Raw genomic sequence first — 27,221 nt, forward strand, 5'->3', positions numbered from 1 at the left:
ATAGTATCTGGCACACACACACTAAATAAATATCCCGGGCGGGGGGGATTTCTCTGGGCTAATCCCTTAAACATGTTTCTATCTTAATATGTGCTATATTTTATCATAATCACCCGTGTGTGTGTTTTTCCTTGCCATTAGGCAGAGCTGTTTGAGAAGAGGTACTGTTTCTTACCAAGACTATAACTCAGGAGACAAATAACATGACTGCTTCAAAATACAGCTTTAAAAGAAAACTCGAAAACTGTTAAATGAATTAATCCAAGTAGTAATATGAATGTTCACAGTTTGAGTCTTCTCAGGTTGCACAAATGAGGTGATTAAGTTGAAGGGTTTATAAGAACACACCAGCATTTAGCACATAGTAGGAGCTCAGTGTGTACGTTGGTGAATGAATGGTTTAGCCAAGGTTAATAATGCCTACTCTCCCAAGCAACTAAATACCATGTACCAACTAAACAACCGAGCATCATTTAAAAGACATAAACTATTTTCTTCCATAAGAAAAAACTGTCAGAGTTTGCCTAGTGAACAAATGTTGTCAAGATGGAGCACAGAGCTTTGGAAGAAATAGAAAGTCTCAGTAGTGTTACATGAAGCAAAAAGTAAATGCAAACCAAGGATCCTATATTGTATTCAAAAGAGAATCTAAGAATCTATATATCCTTCACAAATGTTCAAATCTGTCTGGAAATATGTTACAATTTTTCAAAATGTGTAAGATGGACTGGCTGTGCTAGTCCTGGTTTTGGAAACCCTTTAATGCGGTAACAGATTAGAGCCCCATCTCCCAGTTCATTCTGGCATCAGCATACTTAGTACTTTGTCACATAGGAATTCAACCTCTCCGTCTGTCACGAACATTCCAATTCTCTTGATCTTTACAAAAACTCTTCCACTACCTCACATAATACATCCACATAATGAAACCACTCTTTTCTTTCCAAGCTAAACTGGGAGTAGCTGGTTGGCAAATCTTTTTTAATGGGGAAATATTCTTTTTTCCGCAAATCCAATCTTAACCTAGACTTCTAGAATCAAAACAGATAAAAGTAGAACTGCTCTGGCTGAAAGTGGACGGAGGGAAGCAGTGAGGAAGCTGGGAACCAGGAACACTGAAGGCTCCATACCCATAACCTTGTCACAGGACTTTTTCACACAGAATAATCACCCTGGGGCAGGAGCTCACACACCTTTAATTTCTCAGGATCCATTTCCTTAGCCATTTCTTCCTTTCTCATCTCAGCTATTGTTCGAGGCCCCTTTTTGTCTTTGTGTGCATTGAAACCTTGACCAGAAAGTAGGTCTTCAAAGTCAGCTGCTTTTTGTTTCCCTTCTGCAATATAAGTTTTAAAAAGAAGTCATTATAGTCTCTACTCTTAAACATAAAATCATATCACCTCATAATACTTAAGAGTCTTCAAGGTGCTTTCACATATATTAATCTTCTTATACTTAACCCAATGAGTAGGGTATGAGACTGTCATGCCCATTTGGCAGATGAGGAAAATGAGGCTTGAAGAACCTCAGAGATTTTTCCAGAATCATATACCAAATCCACAGCAAAGCTAGAACTCAAGGCTGGATTGTTACAGTAAATCCAACTCCATAACACCATTTCCACCATATCATCTTTTTATAGCTGAAAATACTTATGATGCACCCCCACCCCACCCACCCCAGTTATACAACTAGTTAGTATCAGTGATGGGACTAACACTGGGTTTTGGTACTTGAAGTCCACGGATGCCACCACTTTCCTGACCATGCCCAGTTCTAGTCCTACCCACTGACAGCTCTAGCCCATCATACCGCTCTTTTCCTCCAAGTCTGGCTGTGGCCTCACAGTCTTTCTCAATGTTTGGAGAGGCAGCCTAGCTTGATGGCAAAGAGCAAAGTCTCTATAGCTGGACTCCCCAGGCTTGAATTACAAGCCTGGACTCCCCAGGCTTGAATTACACTTATCAGCAATGGGACCTTGGGGCAAGTTACTTATTATCCTCCAGCCTCAATTTCCTCATCTGTAAAACAGGGATGGTGTTAACAATACTACTTACCTCACAGGGTGGTTGTAAGAATTGAGAAGTTAACATTTTCAGGAGTTTAGAATAGTGCCTGGTTATTTAAATGTTTATTAAATTAAAACAAAACAGAACCGAAGCACAGCAGTCCATGCTTGTCAATGCCCATCAACGAAAGTTGACATCTGGATTGAAAGCCATTTGCCATCTCTATACCGTAAGACGTTCTGGACACACACCCACACATGCACACACTAAATGCAAGTGCTCTGAGATGAGGGAATCTGCCTGTCTTGTTCACTTCCATAATTCCCAAAGTTTTCTACACTTAAGATGCTACATAAATATCTGCCGACTGCTGACAATTACCCTACATCTACTCAAAATAAAAATAGAGGGGGAGCCACAAGACTCTATGGAACTGTGCAAGCAATACCCATCGTGAACCAAAGAACAAACATGATGTTACATATTCCCGGCAAAAGAGTCCCTGTCATGTTATTATTTTGAGAAGGTACCTGTGTCGAATCAAGTAGAGTGTGGCAGTTAAGAGGAGGGGTTCTGGAGCTGAATTGCCTGGGTTCAAATCTTGGTTCTGTCACTTACAAGCTGTATGGGTTTAAGAAATTACTTCATTTATCTCTGTCACAGATTCTTCATCTACAACGTGGAGTTGGTTTTGAAGATTATATGAAATAATGCGTGAAACTACTTAGAACAGCACCTGACATACAGCAAGCACTCAACGTTAGCTACAGTTACTAGAAAAAGTAGAATTTCCTTTTCCATGTTCTACAAAGAGAAAGGCCTGTTTCTTCACCATGCCCCTAAAGACTCAGCTCTTGAGTATGACCAAATCAATTGAGATGGGAAATATAACAGGACTTTTGACAAACTCAAATTTAACCATCGCTGCTAGGCAAAATACAGTATTTTTTTACTTGTTACCAAGAATCCCATTCAAAAAAAAAAAAGAAAAAAGAAGAGACTGAATCCTATCCAGAGTACTCTCTAGCCTTAGCTGTTGGCCCATTTTGTGTTCTTTTAACTTTCTTCTCAGAAGAGAGGAAAAAACCATGTAGGAAACCCAGTGATCTGAAACATCTGCCAACCAGAGCATAAGCAAGATAAATGTCCCAAGACATACACCCTCCTCTGATGAGGATCCAAGGGCAAATGTGAGCACAGAGCTTACAAGGCTCCCAACCTTTCTCCTCTCCCCCCTCTTCCAAAGGAATAACAGCTTCAAGATCCAGCCGCTCCACCACTCACATCCATCCAGTATTCATTTAGTGCTTATTGCACGCCAAGCCCTCAGCTAGGTGCTAATGATCACATGACACCATACCTGCTCTCCATCAGGGGTCAGTGTGGAAAGAGACAGACAAGTGCACTAGCCTAAGTCACAAAATGATGTGATGAGTGTCAAGAGCATGGTAAACCCAGGTGCTTCAAGCACAGAGTGGGAGGGAGGGATCCTATTGTATCTCTACAACGAAAGATGGACTCAGAAAATACTGGAATTGTTTTCTGTCTCCTTCTTCAGGCATACATACAGGTAACATGACAACACAGGCTACCCTATAGTCAGGCTACACGCCATCACCCTTACCCAAATTAGCTGATCCTTTCCCACGTTCATTCTGCCCCCCAGGCACGGCCGAGAAGCTCACATTGTAGTTGGGTCGGTTCTGGGGAGAGGAGTGGGGCATGCTGGGCTGTGGCTTGGACTGTGTCTGCTGCCAGTTGTAGCCACCTCCCTGCTGCCACCCTCCACCCATAGGCTGCGGAGATGCCTTCTGCGGTGAGCTCAGAGGCGCAAATCCTCCACCCAGTCCAGTTGGTGTGGTGGGTTTGCTGGCAAAGGAAGAACTACCTATGGAAACAGAGAGAGAGAGAGAGAGAGAGAGAGAGAGAGGAATGCTGTTTTGAGTAACCTCTAGTTCTATGTCCCAAGTTTTTGTTTTCAGTGACTTTAGTGGAAATTACCTTGACTGATGGCACAATTAACCTTCCTAATAATTAAAGGAATTGCAGGCATATATTTCCTTTAATCCCCACTGTGATGTTTCTAGGTGTATATTAATAGCCCCATCTTTTTCTTCAGATATACAAACCGCAGTTCAGAGCAGCTGAGTGATTTTCTCTAAGTCACACAGCCAGCAGTGGCAGAACTGGGACTTGAATCCAAGTCTTGGACTCCAAGCCAGAAAAGCCCTGTCTTTTCCCACACTGCCATGTCTCCTCTCCTTCCCACCTTATAAGCACATTCTATTTCTCACTGGGAAAAAAAAAATAACAACTACCAAATTGACAAGAAGAGAGAATAAAAGAAAATACATTCATTCATCAAGGTACTACTTAAACTTCAATGATCACGATTAATCATTGTTTGTTGTAAGTACAAACATGGTTAGTGCCCGTGAGTAAACAAAGTTGTTTTGAAAATTCACAAGTAGGTTTCAATTTCACACTTCTTGCATTTCATTGCAGGGGTATAAACACAGCCAGCACTATGGCAACTTTGAACTGGGCAAAGGATCTTACTCAAGCTTTAAAAAAATGATTATTACTTTGTGCCAGGAATTTAAGTAGAATTCTGATTCCACAGTCTCCTAACTTTTAAGTACTCACTGCATTCGTGCTGGGCTGTTTCCAAAATACAAAGACCAACAGTGTCTTGTGTTTAAAGAGGTAAAATGAGAAACTGAAATGTGGTGATCTCTAGGAAGCCTTTCGTGCACCAAACCCAAAGTAATAGTGATAATAAAATAACTAATATGCATGTACAAAATACTTTTGTGTCTATTACTTCCTTCAGTCTATACAACACTCTTAGGGAGGTAGGTAGTACTACTGACCCCACTCTAAAAATGAGGAAATCCAAAGTTCAGAGAAGTTTCCTGACTTGCTCATGATCTAGTTAACGGAGCTGAGTCTTGACTATAGGCATCCTTCCTCCAAATGTCATGCTCATTTGCTGCACCATAATCCCTAATTCCTCCCCAAACCTCTGAGCCTGTCACTACAATTTATCCCTTACCATCTCTTCTTTCTAGAGATCTCTCCCTTTACTTTGATCTGGGGCTCCTCCTTCTTTCCCCAGTGGGAATGCTGTATAATGGACCCTGGAACTTGGAGTCAATCTGAGTTTGAGTCTCAGCTTTATCACCCATTCATGCACATACTTATTCATCCATTCGTACATTCACTCATCAGTATTTACAGAGCATCTATGTGCCATATAAAGTACTGGGCATTGGGAATATGGTCTATGGAGAATCCCTGCTCTTCCGAAGCTCAGTGAAAAAACTTCACCTCCTTGAGTCTCAGTTTCATTTGTAAAACCAGAACTACATCTATGTTACAGGTATACCATAAAGACACAAAGGCTATATGAATATATTTCACAAACCATGAATTAAGCAAATTAAGACACATTATACATTATAATATAATGCAAGTTCATATGCCCAGAATACACTGAAACATCATAAGGGCTTAATAAATACTTGGTAACAGGAAAAGGTGACGACAGAAGCTCTGAGGCTTGGCATTGCCCCCTGTCAGTGCATAACTTAGCATGAAGCGTCTCTTCATGAGGACCTGGGCCCTCCTGGCAACAGCACATCAACATACACCTTAGGCTGGGTATTCATTCTGCACTGGAATTTCATTTTACAGTCTAAGGGTGCTTACTATCTTCCTTCTGATATATATACATTATTTAATTAAATAAATATGGAAACTCCTAAACACTAAAAAAAAAGCTTCCTTATTCCCATTACACTGCCATTTATTCATTCATTTATAAAACACTATCGAACATCCTTCACACGCTAGGCTGCAGACACGGTGGTGAAAAGACAAATGCAGATCCTGTTCTCGAGGGGTGTCAACATTGTAGGACTTTCGGATGCCCACTCTTCCAGAATCTTCTCTTCCCATGTTCAGAAATTTAATTTTTAATGCTACCGGAGCAGGGAACTGACAAAAATGCAAAGCAGCTGCTAAACCCAGAGGCCACTGCTATCCTCATTAAAAGCTACAGCAGTTGGTTATCAGCTGTGGTTGGGCATTACCATCACCTGGGGAGCTTTTAAAACTCTCTATATTCAGGCCACCGCCAGACCAATTAGATCAGAATGTCTATGGGAGGAACTAAGGCACTGCTGTATGGAACAGAATTGTTCAATGTGAAAACACCTTTAGGAGAAGGACACTGTCTTTTGTCTTTTCTGAACTGCAGCTATGTAATTTGGAAGTTTGATTTTAATCTTCAAAACAACTGCCTAGGTGTCAAAAATTCTGGCTTGTAGCCCTGCTTACACACCTGTTCACTGTGTGGCTTTAGGAAACTCACTTAAGTTTCCTAAGTTACGTGACTTGAAACATGCAGGAATTTAGGAAACTAGTTTTCCCAGCGACTGTAAGAATTAATTACATTTCAAAAATGACAAAGAATTCCTGAACTCTTCCCAACAGGTTGGTTGTTGTAGTGATATGGGTGTCGCTATTCTGAAATTTTTGTCGTGTGGCAATTAATGTTGTTGAGATCCAGGGAAATGGAAAATACATATGTGGAAAAGGGCAAGGCAAAGGAGCGCCCTGTGTATTGGATAGGATTATATATGTAGCTATATCCACGCATCTCCTATCTCTATCTAGCTCCTGAAAGGCAGAGCAATGACTCCCACCCCAGTACCAATGAACACACTTAGTGCACAGATCCTGGTTTCCAAATATCATTCTCCACAAAAAGGAATAAGGATTCCTTGGGGAATGACTGATTCTAGGACTGGGGAGAAAACATTTCACAACAAGCCTAGAACATCTTGTGCCGTTAAGAAAGAAAGTTTTCAAAAAATGATGAACTTGAGTGAAAAGAACACAGAATCCAGAAAAAAGGAGGGGATTTCACAAACCAAACCAAATATTAGACATGAACATTAGAGAAAATAATGACAGTAATGAATCAAAAAAGAATCTATTAGGCCATTCTGATGAGAGAGAGAGAAAGAAAAGGAAATTTTTTTTTTACAGTGTCAATATATGTAGAAAGAAAGGAAGAATCAGAAAAATCACAATTCTGCAACCATTGTAGTAATAACTGCTTCAGGCAAGAATCATTAATGACTGCTAAAACCAGTAGCTAAATCAGATAGAGAATAGAATATTCTCATATAGGGTAGTCGCAAATTATCTCCTCCAGCTAACTCATCAATTACAAAGGGAAAAAATAATAACATTATGATAAAGAAGCCTGGCAGATACCCTTTTAGGGAAGTGATCAAAGTTAATACCAAACCTAAATTGAGACTTTCTCAACTGGCCTCTATCCTTCAAGGATCAATGTCATGAAAGGCAAAAAAAAAAAAAAAAAAAAAAAAGGCAAAGGAATGATTCCGGATTAAAGTTGCCTAAAATGACATGATGTCTAAATGCAAGATGTGATGCTGGATTTTTAAAAGGAACTTCCTAGGGGCGCCTGGGTGGCGCAGTCGGTTAAGCGTCCGACTTCAGCCAGGTCACGATCTCGCGGTCTGTGAGTTCGAGCCCCGCGTCAGGCTCTGGGCTGATGGCTCGGAGCCTGGAGCCTGTTTCTGATTCTGTGTCTCCCTCTCTCTCTGCCCCTCCCCCGTTCATGCTCTGTCTCTCTCTGTCCCAAAAAATAATAAATAAAAAATGTTAAAAAAAATAAATAAATAAATAAATAAATAAAAAAAAGGAACTTCCTATAAAGATCATCTCTTCAGAGAGGCCTTTCCTAACCACCTGATACCTGAAATAACACCCCAGGCCATCTATCATTCACCATCCCTCTCTGCTTTTTTTCTTTTATAGCACTTAGCACAGGGCTTAGGAGTGTGAGCTCCAGACCCAGACATCATGGTGCTGAAAACCCATGACTCGGGAGTGTGACCTAATCGTTTGTGCCCCAGTTTCCTCATCATCTGCAAAATGAGGATAACAGTCTCTACTTCAAAAGATTATTGGGGGGTGGTGCCTGCGTGGCTCAGCTCGTTAAGCATCCAACTCTTGATTTTGGCTCAGGACATGATCTCACAGTTCATGAGTTCGAGCCCCACATCAGGCTTTGTGCTGACAGCATGGAGCCTGCTTGGGATTCTCTCTCTCCCTCTCTCTCTGCCCCTCCCCCTGCCTTGCTCTCATGAGTGTGCTTTCTCTCTCTCTCCTCTCTCTCTCAAAATAAACTTAAAACAATTGTTTTAAAGATTATTCAGGATAGGGGCACCTGGGTGGCTCAGTTGGTTAAGTGTCTAACTTCAGCTCAGGTCATGATCTCATAGTTCATGAGTTCGAGCCCTGCATCAGGCTCTATGTTGTCAACGCAGAGCCTGCTTCAGACCCTCTGTCCCCCTCTCTCTTTGCCCCTCCCCAACTTGTGCTTGCTCGCTCACTCTCTCTCTCTCTCAAAAATAAACAAACATTAAAAAAAAGATTATTGGGGAGACTAAATGAAACGTAAAACACTTAAAATAGTGTCTGGCACACAGTAAAGCCCCAATAAACATTAATTGTTATTTTTATTTGACATTATATCACATATTTATTCATTTATTATTTCATTCCTTTTCTAGAATATAAGCTTTAGGAAAGCAGGAATGTTGTTTTGGTTTTTCTTGTTTGGTTGGTTTTTATTAAGACAATGTTAACACACAGAAGGCACTTAGTAAATAATTGTGGAATGAATAAAAAAATGAACAGTGAATAAGATTTTATTTGAAGTAGAATTTCACCTGTTATTATTTTAAAATTTGAAACTTACATTAAGAAGGAAGAGAAAGGAAAAGGAGAGAAAGGAAAATGATTTTAAGAGTTATTAAAAGAAAAAACAATTCTAAAGAGGGCATGATGGAAGGTTAAGATTCCAATACAATTACTGGCAAAAATGGAGTCACGTTCTTATTCCCTTAAGACAATTTAGCTCTAAATGCCTCATAAGGGCTCTCTTGAGAATCTAAACTATCAATATGGCCAATTCAAAACTGTGTGTGAGGGCTATCTCCACTCCCTTATTTAACTCTGCACTGCACGGAGAAGAAAGGAAAAAGGACGAAGAAAAGGTTTCATAATATGCTAGTCCAACAAGCTGTTCCTTGAAAAAAGGTTCCTTGGTGAGATAGATGAGAACCCTGCAAACTGTATCCTTTTGGGGAACCTCACCAAGAACAGGTACGCTCAGAAGTTTTTGCAATAATCCAAGTCCACAGAACTTAGCAACTTAGCGCTTCCAAAATCACTTGCTCATGGAACACTTATCCCTCAAAAATGATCAACATATGATGAAAAACGCTTTGAGAATTCTATACAGAGTCTATTTTCTGTATGGAATTTTACAAACTAAGCAGAGAGCACTATAGTCAGTGGAGAGAAGAGGGATGCCAGTGTGAGGATCTCAGGGGGAACATCACAGGAAGGCCTGTGCATGGCTGGCTCTATACATCACAAATCTATACGACTGGCCTCTTCTCTCAGCATTTCTGTACACATTCATTACCTTTGCTGTAGCCAAACTGTGTTGTGAGGTACTCCTGGAAGTTCTGACTGTACTTATGCTACTAAACCAAAATTAGGCACTGGAGAAACGATTTAATAGGGGTTAGTTCCAACCCAGTACTTGAGGCCCGTTTCCTTTTTTTAAAAAGCCAGTGTCAGATTTTAGAGCATTGCTTAAGAATACGTACTATTCTAGGTCCCAGGTAACAATACCAGCTTGTTGTAACACCAAAGATTTAGATGTGAGGCTTTGAGCCATAAGTATATGTTACTTATATCTTAACCTGCTGAGTTCATACCTAGAGTCCCAAGGTCAGCAAAAGGATCCAGAGTCTGCGGTTTGTTTTGATGCGTGGGCGTGCCATGCGAGGATCCTGTTGGGCTGGTGGCAGCTGACTTGCTTCCCATTCCAAAGCTTCCTGAAAAGGAAATAAAATCATTGAAAATGAGTTAGTTGTCGGAGGCTGAATTCTGGAATTCAGAAATCCAGGGCTACTGCTCATTTTACCTCTTAGGGGAAATTAGGACAGGGTTTTGCAAAGATGTTACAAGTTGCTAGTGAGTAGTGGCCTGGAGCAGGGACAGGGAACAGAGGAGGTATATGTCATTTCCTAGCCATCCCTGCAAACTACTACATCCAATGTTTACCTCTCATCTCACCTGACTCCATTCTTTCCTCTGGGATTTGGAGTCAGGCCTGGCTCTGAATGCCACTTCCTAGCTGAGTAACTTTCGGCATGTTGCTTAACTTCTCTGAGCTTCAACATTTTCTCCTTGGTTAAATAAAGAAACAGCAACCGCTCCAAAAAGTTGCTGTGATAAGCATATAGTGTGTGTGTGTGTGTGTGTGTGTGTGTGTGTGTGTGTGTGTTGACCCGCACAGCATTGGAAATGCAATCACATGAAGATGGTTCTCAAGAAATACCATACTAGCCATGAGAAAGAGAATTTATTTATTACAGACAAATTCAGCCCTACAACAAACCCTCTGTTGAGAAAGACTATTCAGGGGCACCTAGGTGTCTCAGTTGGTTGGGCGCCGACTTTGGCTCAGGTCATGATCTTGCGGTTCATGGGTTCGAGTCCTGCATCAGGCTCTGTGCTGACAGCTCGGAGCCTGGAACCTGCTTTGGATTCTGTGTCTCCCTCTCTCCCTGCACCTCCCCCACTCACACTCTGTCTGTGTGTGTGTCTCTCTCTCTCACTCAAAAATAAAATAAACATAAAATTTTTTTAAAAAAAGAAAGAAGACTATTCAGATTATTCAGTACCTACTCTATGCCAGAAAATTTCATATGAACTATTTCACTTATACAGGGGTGCCTGGGTGGCTCAGTTGGTTGCGCATCCGATTCTCGATTTTGGCTAGGTCATGATCCCAGGATTGTTGGATTGACCCCACATCGGGCTCCGCACTGAGCATGGAGCCTGCTTAAGATTCTCTCTCTTTCTCCCTCTGACCCCCAGCCTCTCTCTTTCTCTCTCTTTAAAATAAAAAAAAAAAATGTATATTAGAAAAAACATGTAGCTGTGTGGGACAAGAATTATAAACCCTATTTTATGGATTTAAAAAACAGAGGTTCAGGCTTATAAAAAAATCCAAGTGTCACTAAGTGGTTGAGTTAGCTGTATACCCAGATTTGTCTAATTCTATTGTCAAGACAGACATTCAGCAAATGAAACTAAGAATAGTTATAAATAATGTATAAAACACACTATTGTCATGCCATAAAGGCAGTGTGAAAACCTCCATGAGAATGTGAGTCTTTAGGAAATTACATAGGTGAGCTATATGATACTCTATAAGTATTCATTATAGCCTCAGTGAAGGATTATGCTTTAGCAGTTGGCTAAATACGCACAAAAATAACCTGTTGACTTTTACCTGGTTTGGTATGCCAATCCCAGCCTCCTGAAACATCTGGCTGAATGTTCACAGCAGGTGTACTAGACGCTGCAGAAGAAATGGGGAGAAGAGAAAGAACAAAATAACTGAGAACCCACTTTTCTGAGTTCACACAAATAAATACTGTCCCTTCCATGAAGCCTGCGTGACCTGCCATGGTCCCACATGATTCATCTCCTTCTGGGCTCTCCAAACATTTTGCAATATTGATATCTTTGTGTCTCCATGTATGGTTACTTATGCGACAGTTTGTAGAACCCATATACTCTTTGTTACTCTTCCTTCTTTGGGTTACCTATATTTTACTTCCATCCACACTTCGAATTATAACTGCGCATATGTCTGTCTCCATTAAATTGTTAGCTCCTTGAAGGCAAGAACTATCTTATTCACTTTGTGTGTCCCACCTCTACATTTAACACAAAGTCAGTGGCCAATAAGAAAAGATGAAAAGAAACTTAAGCTCAATTTGTCTTAAGCTGGTATTAATAAGTGTAGGAGAGCCATGATCAGCTTAGAACTGAAATTTTGTTTTCTCCTCTGCTGTGACTGAACAAAGAATGATGAGTCAGTCAGAACATGTATTGAGCAGCTATACATCATCCACCATGCTGGTGTCAGAGTCTACTGTCACTCAAAACAAATTTACTGCAGCTTCAAAAGAAATCATGCTGGCCCCTCTCAAAATTCCAAATGCAGGAATTAAAAGAAATGTTCAGCTACAAAGAATCAGGTATATTAGAGGAATACACATTGGTAGAGTAAGTTTTTTCTGAACCTATAAAATCCAAATAAGAAACAAGGTCTCATAAGAAAGAATTTATTTCTAAGGCATCTGTAGGTTCTGTCCATAAAATCAGTGGGTAAAATGCAAACATTAAACTTACATGGCAAATAGTATTAAACACACACACACACACACACACACACACCACACACACACACATGCACACACACACCCCACCACCACCAGAGCACCAAAATTAGCACTACCAAGTCTTGTATTTGTCTGTACAAGACTTCTTGTACTTTCCCATCATTAAGTTGAAAAGAACATGTCCTTATCAGCCATAAGAGTTCTTTCCTTTCTATTCCTCTTCTACCATAGTAACCCACAAAAAATGTGACAGAAATCAAACAATTTCACTAACACTTGCTATTTAATTTCTTTAACTTCTGATCATAGTCTTATATTCAACTAGGATGTAGAAATAGGTGTTAGAACTCCAACTTTGTTACTAATCAAGCCCACAAATCTTTATGACCATCTACCATATGCAAGGCACCATACAAGGGAACAGAGAACTAAAAGACATTGTCCTCAAGAAATTTAAAATCTGTTGAAGATATAGGAATACACAAATGGAAAGGTAATTACCTAACACTTTCAATCTCTATTTTGCTTTTAATTATGGTTATTTACTTTCTATTCCACACTATGCCCCAAGTGATTGTTCTCTTCAGAGTAGATGTTCAATAAATATCTGTAGAACTCAAAGGCAGGAAGTATTTAAGGTGGGCAATTTGACCTCCTAATCTGATATCTGAGTCTGACCTATATGTTATCCTGTATGAAGATAATGCAACTGACCCGCTAACAGTGGAATAATTGTTTTTTTCAGGAAGGATAGTGGAAAATTCTTTTCAGTCTGGCATGACACAGGACAAAACAAGAAGTATAGCAGCAAAACAAAGAGGTGCTAACTGGCTTCGAGTGGGTGACAAACATCTTCTAACCAATTAACAAAAAACAGAGAACTGAGTCCAGAATTGTCATACTGAACTATGAACATCCATACCTATGGGACACAAAAGATAGTATCCTTATGAAAATAATAAGTTCAAAGTATTAAAGTCAGGAAAATACATAACCTTATTAACACTATCACTAACTATGTTTCAAAGAGACTTAGGAAAAAAATGAGTTAATTCATTTTATATTTACATATTATATGGTAAGATAGGTAACATCTACTATGTACCAATAATTCTTCTAGGCACTAGTGAAGCATTAATGAACAAAACAAACTAAACTCCTTGCCTTTATGAGCTCATATTCTAGTGGGGAGAGATGGGAAACAAAAAAAGAAACAAAACATGTAAGTAAATTATTGAGGATTTTGGAAGTTGATCAATACAGCAGAAAGGAAAATCTAGAGTCCGGGCACAGGGATGAGTTGTGATATGAAATGGAGCAGTCAGAGTAGACCCCACTGAGAAGGTACCAGGTGAGAAAGATCAAAGGAGGTGAAGAAGTTCATCACACCAATGCCTGGGGAAGAGGGGACAGCCGGTACAACAGCAAGAGGACAGTATGGCTGGAATGGAGAGGGCAAGAGGGAGGGGATATGGGTCACACCACTCAGGTCAAAAGCACATAGGGCCATAAAGGCCATCTAAGGACTCTAACTTTCATGCTGAGTGGCATAAAGATGCATTTTCAGCACAGCAATGACATGACTTACATTTTAAATAAGTGATCAAAAACAATAGGTTTAACCTCTATCCCTGCATCTTTCATTCCAAAGTAACCAGCTTCCAATCAGGAGATTCTCTTCAGTGGGAACTATTCAAGGGTGAGAGGTGAATTTCTTATATGTTGTCCGGTGGACCCACTTCAAATAGTTTGAGATTTAAGACCAATTGGAAATCACCCACAAAAGTTATTCCTGGAATGAGTTCTCATGTTTAGTGACGTTAGAGTTTGACCAAAGTTGTACAATTCATCTTCTGTTTGTGTTTGCATGGCTTCCAAGAAGTCAAGCTGATGACTAGACTGAATTCACCAGGCAAGCTCCTTCCACAAGATGCCTTCCACAGGACCTCACCTTCCAGGTTGAGGCCAGTACTGTTCCATAGCCTTCAACATCAGGTATAAGCTACAATTCTCTAGCTCAAAGTCATTTGTCCTCCACTTAAAGAGCTCCAGTTTTAATCAGAGTTACCTAAATGATACCCTTTTGCACTTACAAGTAGATATCAGAGAAATATAAAGTGGGCTTCACATGGGATTCAAAATTTTCTAGTGGTCACATCAAAAAATATTTTAAAAAAACACTGATGGAATTAATTTTAATACATTTTATTTAACCCAATATAGTCGAAATATTATCTTCTGTGATCAATATGAAAATATTAATGATATTTTACATTCTTTTTTTGTACTAAGTTTTGAAACCTGGTGTGTATTTTATACCTAGAGAGCATTTAAAATCAGACTAGCCACATTTCATGTGCTCAAGATATCCCAGAGCTTTTAAAATATTAATGTAACTACTTTATGGGGGAAGGGAAGGGGAAAAAAATAGTTACAAACAAGAGGGAGGGAGGCAAACCATAAGAGACTCTTAAATACAGAGAATAAACTGAGGGTTGATGGGGGGTCAGGAGAGAGGGGAAATGGGTTATGGACATTGAGGAGGGCACTTGTTGGGATAAGCACTGGGTGTTATATGTAAGCGATGAATCACAGGAATCTACCCCTAAAACCAAGAGCACACTGTATGTTAGCCAACTTGACAATAAATTATATTTTTAAAAAATAAAATAAAATAAAATAATAAACTTTTATCCATGGTAAAAAAAATGATTAAATTCTAATTGTTCAAATCCAGTGTCTACAATATGTTCTGCAACCATTCGAAGGCTATTAAAACTAACCTGTTTATTGATACTACTTTGGACTTCAATGTCCATATGGATTTAATTTAAGCAGAAGCTGTTGGTATTTTGCATGGGCACAGAGTGAGGAGCAGAGTTGAGAAAAATATATATCACCCTGGGAATTAAGAGATAAAAGTTCTGGTATATTTTCTATTTTTAACTAGATACTTCATCTTAAGGAAGTCAATAGTTATCTGTCTCAGTATCTTTCTCTAAAATGAATAAAAATACTTGATCTACTTAGTTCAGAGGGTTGTGAGTTTTCTTTGTAAAGGTATCTAAAGATACCAATAATATTTCCCTCCCAAACATACCATCTTTTGACAGCCTGCTTTAAACAAATGTGTTTTCTCTCCTTTCTTTTGCAAAAATTATAGGCCTACACATTTCATTTTGAATTTAAATAGAATGATTGTATTCTGAAAAATAAAATAAAATGTTAACTTAATTGTTAATTTCCAAAAGAGAGGGGCGCCTGGGTGCCTCAGCTGGGTAAGTGTCTGACTTGGGCTCAGGTCATGATCTTGTGGTTCGTGGGTTCAAGCCCCATGTTGGGCTCTGTGCTGACAGCTCAGAGCCTGGAGCCTGCTTCAGATTCTGTGTCTCCTTCTCTCTGCCCCTCCCCCACCTGTTGCATTCTCTCTCTCTCTCTCAAAAATAAAGAAACATTACAAAAATTTTTTAAAGAAAAAAAAAAGAGAGATGCATTATATAGGCTTCCCCAAACAAAATAAAACAAACACCTACTGGATGCTTTTACATCTGAGAACCTATTGTTATTTTGTGGAAAACTATGTTCCACTGAACACAATATAAAATATGTTCTTACCATGCACTGTAGGTGAAGGACTTCTTGTAGGCTGAAGAAAGGGGTCACTGGAAGCACTAGATGTGGTCAGAAAAGAACCCAGCAAATCCTGACCTGATGGTTTAGAAGGTGCTCCAAATGGGTCAAAGGTGGCACCTAGAAAAAAAAAAGGAAAAATGTGTTTCTTTGTCCTGTGAGTTCATTCATTCAATAAATATTCAAGAGCTGCCACTATTGCCAGGCCTTAGGCCAAATATTTGAAAAACTGGGATGAAGCTTGCATTCTGGGCTGCTCCACAGGCCCATCTTATCCTTAAAACTTCCTCCAGGCAACAATGGAACCTGAGGATTTTTGACCTCAGGAAGAATCCCATCTTTGTGGACAAAGGAGGACTGTAGATTTATCCATTGGAAGATCCGTCAACACTATAAATGAGGGCTTCTTGGGCCCTCCATAAGTGGCAAAACCATGTTTGGACCAAAGGAGATGCCCAGTGAATAAACTGTGCTTGTATTCAATAAATTAATGGACAAATACCAGGCAGGAGGGGTTTGCTATTAAGGTGAACATTAGAAAACCTCACTGACCAGGCTTTGCTTAGTTTTATGTTTTTAGTGGTCTTTGGCTCGCTTGAAAGTGAAAGAGAGGAGAAAATGAGTGTTGCTATGTAACTCAAATGCTGTTCCCAAAACACTGCCTCTCAATAACTTGCTAGAAACTAGATGCAGATTTAGTGAAGTGAGGACAAGTTTGTGAATATACTAAGAAGACTAGAACAAAGCCAGCAGCTGAGATCTCTGGCAACAACACAATAAAACTAATATTGTATCATTTCTTAGGGTTTACATTGCCTTTCATAAAAAATACTTCAGCTGATTCTCAGTCTCTCCCTATCACACAGTAGTATTATCTTCATTCTATAGACAGTGAAACTGAGGTTCAGAAAGCCAAGTCAATCAATATATCCAGCTTTAATTTCATTATCTACAACCTGAGGCACAGATTTAACTAATGTCTCTCAAAGATCCCTTCTAGCTCTGACACCAGAACATAACTATCTTCATGGGACTGTGATGAATTAAATAAAGTCACACAAGGTACATGGTCTTGAAACATGACTGAGTACTATGATAGTCTGGATCTTGCAGATTTTTCTTCCCTGACACCTTTAATTCACTGTGGTGAGTAAGAACTGGATAAAACGAAGCCAAATATAGAAGAAACAGCCTGGGATTCAGGGCACCAGGGTACCACCGTGGCTCCATCAATAACTAATGTAGGAGTTTGAGCCTCAGCAACCACATTCCAGGATTTTAAGACTCACTCTTACAAAGAATGCTTCCAACTGAACTACTTACTACAAATCAAGACCACCCAGAGCCTTCTGAGAACTGAAGGATTAGCTTGGGAAAGGAAGTCCCCGCAGATTACCATATGAGTGAAGAGTTGAGACATTTCTCTTTACTCTTCCTAATATGATGTCATCTTGGTTAATAGTGATATCAGGTAAGAAGGGGCAGCTAAAATGCTTGGTCATCTACTGTGTCTTGCAAATTTCAAAAAAATTGCAGATGATTAGTCACAGGAAAGGTCAAGTCTGCAGCAATGAGCAGAATGAAGCTGAACCACGTGGGCACCAACTGGCAAGGGCTCATCTGCTACAGTCAGCTGTGCGGCTGGCATGAGTCCCTTAAATATATCTTGAGGTAACCAAGTACTCCCTTGCATAACCAAAGTGGATTTAGAAAATTACAGTTCCAGGAAGACATTACAGAAAAACTAAGAGTGAGCTCTCAAGTCAAATGGCCCAGTTTTGGACCCTGGCCTCACCAATGATTAGCCTTATAAATGTATGCTACTAATTTGACCCTAAGCCTCCATTTCCTCAACTATAAATATAGGGATGGGGTGCCTGGTGGCTCAGAGGTTAAGTGTCTGGCTCTTGACTTCAGCTCACATCATGATCTCACAGTTCATGAGTTCAGCTCCACGTTGGGCTCGCAACTGACAGCACAGAACCTGCTTGGGATTCTCTCTCTCTGCCCCTCCCCCAGCTTGTGTGCTCTGTTTCTCTCTCTCTCAAAATAAATAATTAAACTTTAAAAAATAGGGATAATAAAAGCACCTGCCAGATTTTTATAATAACTGAATCCATGTTTAGTGTTAAATTCCATGTTTGGCAAACAGTAAGTAGCCCACAAATATTAGCTGTTATTATTAGTAATAATTCATCAATCTACATCTCCAAGAAGAAGTAACTAAAGCAGCTCAGAGATTGAAGCTTTGGAGGAAAACAAACAAACAAACAAAAAAACAAAAAAACCAAAGAAAGGGCGAAGAGCTCAAATATTCACTCTTACACTGTCCTACCAAAATGGACATTTCCCCATTAACTGAAAACAGAGACCTCTAAGGGACTTTCAGGGAGACCAGAAAAGTCTAGCTTATTAGGAAAGTTCAATTCTACCTGCTTCACCCAAAGGTTCCAATTCAAAATTGAGAGGTTTAGTGTAACATGGAAAAAATTACCTTCTCCCACTCTTAGGGTTGGAGATGCAGAGGTGGAGGGGGCAGAGCGGCGTGGTGTCGACTGGGTAGACGCAGGTCCACTCGGATGAAACATGTCTTCCACCCCTGACTGTCCAGCCTGGGCAGCCCCCGCCGCACCTCCACCTCCAAACAGGTCACTCAGCAGTTCAGAATTAGTGGGAGGAGCCACTGGCGGAGAGAAGTTCTTACTCACTGCAGATCCTTCTAGACCCAGAAGGTCCACATCTTCAGGGGGTGGAGGGGCAGCTGGCTCCTGCTGCTTTTTGCTGGGCTTTTTAGCTCCATGCTGTTTGTCACCACTAGCATTGCCATGTGGACTGGAAAGGGTCAGCAGTTCATCATCCGATTGCTCACTTTCTGGATTCACTAGGGCAGCATGGTCCTCCTCACAGAATGATTTTTCCGATTTCTGATCTAAGGAAGGCCAATATGCCAATAAATAGTTAGTTACTGGCCCCAGCATTACTGATTTTTGTGAGTTAGAGTTGGTACATAACTCTGAAAAGAGGCAGCAGCCCTGAGCAAACAATGCTCTCAGACCCTTACCAATAGAAAACTGCTGGATGTATTTCCCATCATCCAATCACCTTTTGTTGAGCAGCTGAGAGGCAGTATCGTGGAGCAGGGAAAAGCAGGAAGTCTGGAGCCAGACAGGCTGGGTTTGAATCCCAGCTCTAATTACTGGCTCTGTGACACTGAGAAAGTTACTTTACTTCTCTGTGCCTTGGTTTCCTCCTCAGCAAAATGGGGGTAACCAATAGTACCTAACTCCAATGGCTATGGTGAGAACTACATGAGATGATAAACAGAAAGTGTTCAGATCAATATTAAGTAGTACCTAAGTGTTTATGATTATGATTATCATCTTCCGGGTACTCTTCTAGGTGCTTTGAAAAAAAGTCCCATAATTTCTTAATCCTTTGCTGATTCCTCTTTTTTTTTTTTTTTTTTTCATGTGGCCTGCAGCCAAAAGCAAGGCCTTCCTCCCACAGTCAGGAGTAGAAGCCAACCACACACCTAACCAGTGAATAGCCACAGAGATTCCGCTCAGGATGGTCCCTATACCATCCTGGACGGCGATACATTCAGCATAAAGTGGGCAGCAGGGAAGAGGTCTCTTCTGGGGAAGGGATGGAGAGGCTAATGGGTGACTTTCCAGGCCCTCCTTGAGACAGATCCTTCAAGGAAACTTGGTTATTTAATGTTAGGTAGACCCACATTCTAAATCAAGGGCAGATCCACATCCCTAATTCCCGATTCTGAAATGCAAAAAGCTATGAAAAGGGAAAGGTTTCCCTAAGTCTGGAACAAATTTGGCTGGTGGAAAAATCTGACCAGAACTGATACGTACATATGTATACTCTTCATTTATCTCACCCAAAGTGATTATTTTTACATGTTTCACTGCGGAAACATTAATACGCTCCATTACAAGTTGTCTGAGATGTCGCTGGGGATGCTGAGTAATATACCATTTATATCCCATATCGCCTAAAATTAAAAAACTTTTGCATTCCTGAAATACTTCTGTGAAGTTCAGATAAGAAATGGTGCATTTCTGCTAAAACCTATTTCAGAGCCTACTAACAGGAATGACTTCTAAATTACTACAATGTCAGTGGAGAGGAAAAAGTGAAGTTTAATTAAAAGCCCTTATGTGAGGAAGGGAAGATGTAGGGGACTTGTTACTGGGGGAAACTGGGGAGTCAACCTGTTATCTAGATTTCACTGGGTTTTCCAATTTTTTTATGTTATTGGTCCCATTTCCCAGGAGGAAATTCCCTGAGCTCTTGAATGTCTACCCCTACCCTGACTCCCACAACTCCCACCTATCACCCTGGCTTCAGCCATCCCTCTGAGTTCCCATTTCCCAGGAGGAAATTCTGAAAGTAAGGCTTTTAATTCAAAGGAATTCTGTGAACTTTTTTTTTTTTTCACAAAACATGGAAAATTCCATAGGCAACAGGAATACTGTCTCATGTTCACACAGTGAAGAAAGGTCAACCAAGAAAACTCTAACCACAGCGTTGTCAAAGCTATTTTCCTACCCCTTTCTTACAGAAAGTCCTTACGATTCAATTCTACATTCAATCTTGCAGTTAACCTCAGCAAACTCTATAGCAAGGAGGCGAATGTGTATGGATAGAATGCCATTGCCAGTCTACTGATGGCAGCAATCTGAAGTGTTATGTTGGAGAGATTCTAAAAACATGTCCAGGTTTGGTGGAAAAGGATACTATGATTGAGACCAATTTTTGCCATGGCTGTTAAAGCATGTAGCAGAGACATATGGGCAAAGTATTTGCCTTTTCTGCACCAGGGGAAGCTTAGATCTGCCCTCCTAGTGGCGAGATCCCTCTGGGGGAAATGCCAGATTTTATATTTTCAGAATATGTACTCAAGGGCAGGAGATAGAGTCTTTTGTTAATTTGTGTGCCGGCAGCATAAAGGGAAATCCTAGAAAATATCACATTGATTCATAAGTCCAGGAAAGATGTAATGCAAAAGACAGCATAGAAAGAAAAGGTAGAATTCAGCTTTAAATGGCCTTTTACATCAGTCTAAGAGTATCCATGAAGTTCAAAGTAGAGAGGTAATTTCAAACTGCCTGATTTGAAAAAAGAATGAGCAGGGACGGTGTGAAGTAAGGAAGAACAGGGATGACTTCTAAATGCTTCTTTTTTTGAAGCTGCTTTGAGAACAAACCATGTTTACAGAATCACCACATGACTTAAGTATCTAACCACGTAACTTAGAGAAATGCATAGAAGTACCTTGCCAACAGAGAGAGGAAAAGAAGCCACCTTGCCCAAAATGCCTGGGGTTGTCCGGAGGGATATCTATTGGAGCCTGTCCTGCAAGAGAAAAGGCCATGCAGCATCAATGAAATAGGAAATAAGTCAAAGTGATAATAACACAGAGGCTTTATCCTGAAAACAAAACCACCAGGTGACTCATACCTCCTAAGACCAGAGTTTCTTGATGCTCCTGGTGAGAAGAGAAGAGGATGCTGGGATTGACATCTTTCGTGCAGTAATGTTCCCATGGTGGGGTTAAGTCTATCACTTTGTCGTGGGGCTGTAGTTCTATATCTAGAGTCACCTGAAATAGCTGAGGATATTTTTCTGGTACATCACATGCGTCCAATTCAGGTCTAAATAGCAATTTAAAAGAAGATCAGTGAAAAACAATGGCTCCAGCATGATGTTCAGCACAGACACCATTGTAGGTTGACTCAGGTTAACCCTAAGACTCATTTCTAGGGAAAAATCAATCACTAACCAGATAAGGTACTTTACTCTTCTGGCCTCACTAGAGGAAAGGGGAAAATAATAAGTACAACTAAAGAATTTGGATATTACTGCATATAAAAGCATGTTAGGAAGTAGGGCAATAGATCCAGCCAGTATGCCCAGGCAAGGCTAAATTAGTTGTTAACATAGTGAGATAGTCCCCAGCTGCCACCCTGAGCTCTTGAATGTCTACCCTTACCCTGACTCCCACAACTCCCACCTATCACCCTGGCTTCAGCCATCCCTCTGAGTTCCCTAAACCACATTATAATAAAGAAACTAAGGTTCATTCTCTGGTACAGAAGGGTACCCTGCTTTAGTGCTATAGCCTGGCATCCTGTCTCAAGGGTCATTGCTCATATCATACGATTGATTAAACTGCCATCACTGTTGAAAAACACACAAAGGGATACACGGATGCAAAGGGCCACAGTATTGATACTTTGTTTCCTCTTTGTTCAGTCTTGTTCTCTCACATGGAATTTTAGACCTTTCTATTTGAAGTCTTTGATCCATTTGCACTCAAGACAAATTATACCCAACTGCAAGCTGTGAAATGCAACCAGGCTCTCTGTGTTGTTAAGCTACACTCAACAGTCCTGCAGCACAGGATTCCAGGGCTTGCTGCAGCACAGAGCAAAGGAACCTTGGGTATTTGGCTTCCAGCATTTCCCAGCTGCTTATATTGAAAAGGCATTTCAGTCCAAGTAGCACTCACTTGGTGAACTTTAAAACTGTGGTTTCCAGTGGTATGAATCCAGTATGAAACTGAAGCTGGAATATCTGGGTGTTGGTCACCTACAAATACATGAGAGAAGCACGTGACAATCAACCAGGGAAAGGGGACTAACTGCATCAAGACATTATACTTTGGGGAGCCATGCACCTTCAACTGTTTCTACATTGGAGCTTCTGTTTATTATGAACACTAAGTGACCTTCCCATTTGGAAATGGCCCAGCGTCATTTCTAGCCTCTCATCTCCATGAACTCTGCTTTGGCAAGCCATTGCCTCTTCCACTAATGTCCCATGTTCTTGCATACTGCCATACTTTGGCTCATTCCATTCCTTCTGTCCAGGATGCCCCCGCTGCAACCTAATGCACTCATCCTTCAACGGCCACCTTGAAAGTTCATATCCTCTCTGTAGCCACCAATGACTAAAGCGGACCACTCCCATTATAGAATCTCATCCTATCTCTACTATGTGAGTGGATATTCGTACATGTGGTGAATTTCTCCTGCTAGGCTGAGTTCTCTGAGGGCAGGGACAGTCTTATTCTTGTCAATCCTATACCCCTAAGGCAATGGCTGGCACAGAGCATGCACTTGGCAAATATTTGATGAATTAAAATACAATTACTTATAACATTATTCATAATATCCCAAAAGAGGCAATGACCAAAATGCCCATCAACTGATGAAGAGATTAATAAAAAGTGATATAGCCACAATGGAATATTATTTGGCCATACAAAGGAATGAAGTACAGAGATACATGATACGACATGGATGAATTTCAGAAATATTATGCTAAGTGAAAGAAACCAGCCACAAAGAACCACATATTGTATGAGATTCCATTTACATGAATGTCCAAAAGAGGCAAACCCTTAGAGACAGGGAGTAGATCAGTGGTTGCCCAGGGGATGGAAGAGGGGAGGGGCAATGGCCGATAATAGGTATAGGGTTTCTTTTGAGGATGATGATGTTCTGGAATGATAAGGTGGTGCTGTATAACCTTTTGAAAATACTAAACATAACTGTATTGTACACATTGAAAGGGTGAATTTTATGTTATGTGAATGTTATTCTAATAAAACATTGAAAAACTATAATTACTTAATCCTACATCCTCAATAGAAATATCTCCTCTCACACTGATCCAAATGGGACACTATACAAAAGGGCATGAGCTTCTAAATCTCAAAGTTTGGTACAAGTTCTAGAGCTGTCAGTTTCTGACAAAGTCATCATGCCAAGGCCTTTGGGCAAATCACATTCTCTCTGAGTCTCGTTCCCTATGAAATGAGGGAAACAGACATAAATAATCTTTAAAGGTTCTTTCTAATTCTAAAACCACAAGTCACTCAAGCCCAAAGTGATACAGAGAATATACTCTAAAATCCTCCTCATATTAAGGGATGCCCAGCTGGCTCAGTCAGTAGAGCATGGAACTCTGTTGTTTTTAACTTTTATTTATTTATTTTGAGAGAGACTGAGTGTGAGCAGGGGAGGGGCAAAGAGAGAGGGAGACAGAGAATCCCAAGCAGGATCGATGCTGTCAGCGCAGAGCCTATCGCAGGGCTCCATCCCATGAACCAAAATCAAGAGTCAGATGCTTAACTGACTGAGCCACCCAGGTGCTTCGAGCATGTAACTCTTGGTCTTGAGGTCATGAGCTCAAACTCCATGCTGGGCTTATGAGCTTATTTTTAAAATAAAATAAATAAAATAAAATAAAATAAAATAAAATAAAATAAAATACCCTATTGAAGGCTCAGAAGAGTTTATGCCATGATTCTTCCTGAAACCATACCTTAGCCTGTAGTCGGCTCCCAATGGTTGACCTCAAGTGATACATGGAAACAACCACATCTCCTTGCACAGTGATGCTCAAGGGAATAAAGATTTTTCCATCTTGGACACGGTATTCTCTACAAACAGAGACAAAAATATACATTGAAAGAGTCCAATCTTGTATGATCACATAGGTATAGTCGTCTGTGGCTCAAGCCAAAGGACCTATTGCCCAAGACTGGGCCCAAGAACCATTTCCTATCTTAAGCAGAGTCAGGAGCACAGCCATGAGTGCAAACTGGTTCTGCCATAGGATGGTGTTGGTCTAATGGTAAACCCCGCCCCCCCTCTGTCCCATCTGGACTTCAGATAAATTGACTGCCCATCCCTACTCTGCAGATCTCATAATCCTCAAATACACTTAGCCCTGATATACTTGTTGTTTCCTAACTTTAAATTAATAGTAAAAGCAGAGACAGAGGGAACAAAAATGTCCAACCAAGATCAGCATAGAAACTGGAAAGCCATGCTCTGTGAGGGTCTTAGATACCAATTCCCAAATTCAACCTATTCCAAACTAACTTCATTTTATGTCACCATCTACTCCCTTCTCTCCATACCCCCTACCACCTCCTACTGGCACCTGCTTTTTATTTTGGATTCTGTAACTTCTTTCATTATATCACCATCTACCTAGCTGCTCACCTAGAAACTAAGCATGCAGGTCCTCTGTCCCCACCACTGTCTTAACCCTCATAATTAATGTTAGTCCCTTAGCTTGTATTTCCATTTGAGAGGGAGCCATAGCATCCCTTGGTTTACTTACGCTTTTCTAGGATTGAACCTACATAGAACTTTTTTGTTTAATATCAGCCTTTTCACTTCCTCACAGGAAGAATATAATTCAACCTAGATAAGAAATGAGCAATTCCTAAGAAGAAGTGAAGAAAAGTATCATGACCTACTTCATTCGTTCAAAATCTGCACAGGTCGTATATATTTTGGTTTCTCCAATCAGTACATCACAGTAAGGACGACATCCATTTCTCTGTTTGTTAAAAAAAGGGACTGGACTGACAGTGATGGACTTAATCGTGAGAGGCTTGAAGTGAGGGCGGTAGGGCTTGTCTGCTAGGAGGTCACACATATAGCCCAGGTATCTGAAACAGAAGATTGACATTCTGTGGGTACCCAGCACACCAGACCAAAGAAGCAATCAATCTTGGCTATGAAGTCTATTCTTGTAAATTACTAACTTATAATAACAATTTACTGTGTTAAATTCTTAAACGTTAACTACCAAAAGAGAATGCAACCAACAATTTATGAAAGCTTTTATCTAGTGACATGACTGTATTTCCCCCCCAAAGAACTGGTAAAGGGGTAATTTATTAAATGAAAAAGGCTTATGGGAGCTTTATACTAACTTCACATTGGCATATCTGTTCCTATTTGATCTGTCAGGTTAAGTTGATCAGCTAAAAGCCGGCTTTGGAAAAATTTTAGAATTTATCATCAGAAGCACTTTTAACTCAAAAAAAGTAAGAAGGGGAAATTATATAAGAGAAAAGAAGGGGTGCCTGGGTGACTCAGTCAGTTAAGCGTCTGACTCTTGATTTTGGTTCAGGTCATGATCTCATGGTTCTTGGGATCAAGCCCCACGTCGGGCTCTGTGCTGATAGCACAGAGCCTGCTTGGGATTGTCTCTCTCCCTCTTTCTCTGTCCATCCCCCACTCACACTTTCTCTCAAAATAAATAAACATTGTTTTAAATAAATAAATAAGAAAAAAGAAGAAACTGCAAGTAACGGAAATATAATAAGTCAATTACCTAAAAAGGGTTTCCCTTTTCTTAAGTGCACAATACCAGTTAGAAATTGTGCCTACCCTGCATCTAGCTTACTTTACCTCCTGTGGGATGGCGACAGTCCGATTCCGGGTCGCTTTGCATATAACAATCGAACGGCTGGGCCAGGAGTAGAGTAGAGATTACAGAAAATGAACATAGCACCAACCAGAATTGACGATGCTGCCCGTCCATCCTGCCAAGGAAGATACATAAACCTGTCACAAACATGGCCCAGTCAGCCACTCACCACAGAGAATGGCTGTACTTGCAGTTAAAAGAGGGAAGAGAGAATGGGGAGAATTCTTCTTAACAGAATGATTTTCAGTTCAAAATTATTCACCTGAGGGTGCCTGGGTGGCTCAGTCACTTAGGTGTCGACTCCTGATTTCAGCTCAGGTCATGATCTCGCAGTTCGTGGGATCAAGCCCTGCACTGGGCTCTGCACTGACAACACAGAGCCTCCTTGGGATTCTCTCTCTCTCCCTCACTCTCTCTCAAAATAAATAAATAAACTTAAAATGTGTTCACTTGAAAACCAAACTCTGTCCCAAGCTCTTCAAATCACAAAGCAGCAAGGAAGGCTTATTCTTAGGGTAAAACTGACTCTCTACTAACCTAAGAAACCAAGCAACATAAATTTGATCTGCATATATTTATGGGAAAATAGTCTAATCTTCAAAGTAACTTTTGATTCATAGGATCAGAACTAGTAGTTGAGGTCTCTTGGTTGCAAGCCGGAGGTAGAGTTCACAGATTAGGCAAATACTGCTCTTTGGAATATGCTATGTATATATTTTACCCAAAGTATGTTTCTAGATTCATACAAAATAAAGAAGCTTCACATGATTCAACCACATTCAGTGAAGAAATGCATGTAACATTCCTAACAGATGGTGGCCCAGGCTCTTCTAGAACACTCTGAGTGACAGGAGGCTTGTTGCTACTTGAAGAAACCAAGCCCAGCCCAGCTTACAAAGTTCTTCTTTATCCTGAATTATGTTGAGTTGAAGTCTATTCCACTCAATGATCCTCATTTTTTCTTCTGTCAGGAAGGAGTAAACCTACTTCTTTCTTCCTGGGGTAGCCTTTC

General features: G+C 40.4%; 1 protein-coding gene across 5 annotated transcripts in view; it reads right to left on the reverse strand.

Annotated features, from left to right (window-relative positions):
• Positions 1 to 27,221, reverse strand: part of DNAJC6 (DnaJ heat shock protein family (Hsp40) member C6) — a 152,452-nt gene that overhangs the window by 3,565 nt on the left and 121,666 nt on the right. For all 5 annotated transcript variants that reach the window (XM_058717107.1, XM_058717109.1, XM_058717110.1 and 2 more), the window contains 12 exons: positions 26,191 to 26,324; positions 25,248 to 25,442; positions 24,302 to 24,419; positions 22,482 to 22,561; positions 21,431 to 21,624; positions 21,245 to 21,325; positions 18,450 to 18,884; positions 15,941 to 16,075; positions 11,428 to 11,496; positions 9,842 to 9,961; positions 3,634 to 3,897; positions 1,194 to 1,336 (listed from right to left, as the gene is read on the reverse strand). In XM_058717107.1, coding sequence (XP_058573090.1) covers positions 1,194 to 1,336; positions 3,634 to 3,897; positions 9,842 to 9,961; positions 11,428 to 11,496; positions 15,941 to 16,075; positions 18,450 to 18,884; positions 21,245 to 21,325; positions 21,431 to 21,624; positions 22,482 to 22,561; positions 24,302 to 24,419; positions 25,248 to 25,442; positions 26,191 to 26,324 — 1,968 coding nt within the window. The remainder of the gene's footprint in view (positions 1 to 1,193; positions 1,337 to 3,633; positions 3,898 to 9,841; positions 9,962 to 11,427; positions 11,497 to 15,940; positions 16,076 to 18,449; positions 18,885 to 21,244; positions 21,326 to 21,430; positions 21,625 to 22,481; positions 22,562 to 24,301; positions 24,420 to 25,247; positions 25,443 to 26,190; positions 26,325 to 27,221) is intronic.

This window comes from Neofelis nebulosa, chromosome 2 (genome assembly GCF_028018385.1).
Source record: "Neofelis nebulosa isolate mNeoNeb1 chromosome 2, mNeoNeb1.pri, whole genome shotgun sequence".
Lineage (NCBI taxonomy): Eukaryota > Metazoa > Chordata > Mammalia > Carnivora > Felidae > Neofelis > Neofelis nebulosa.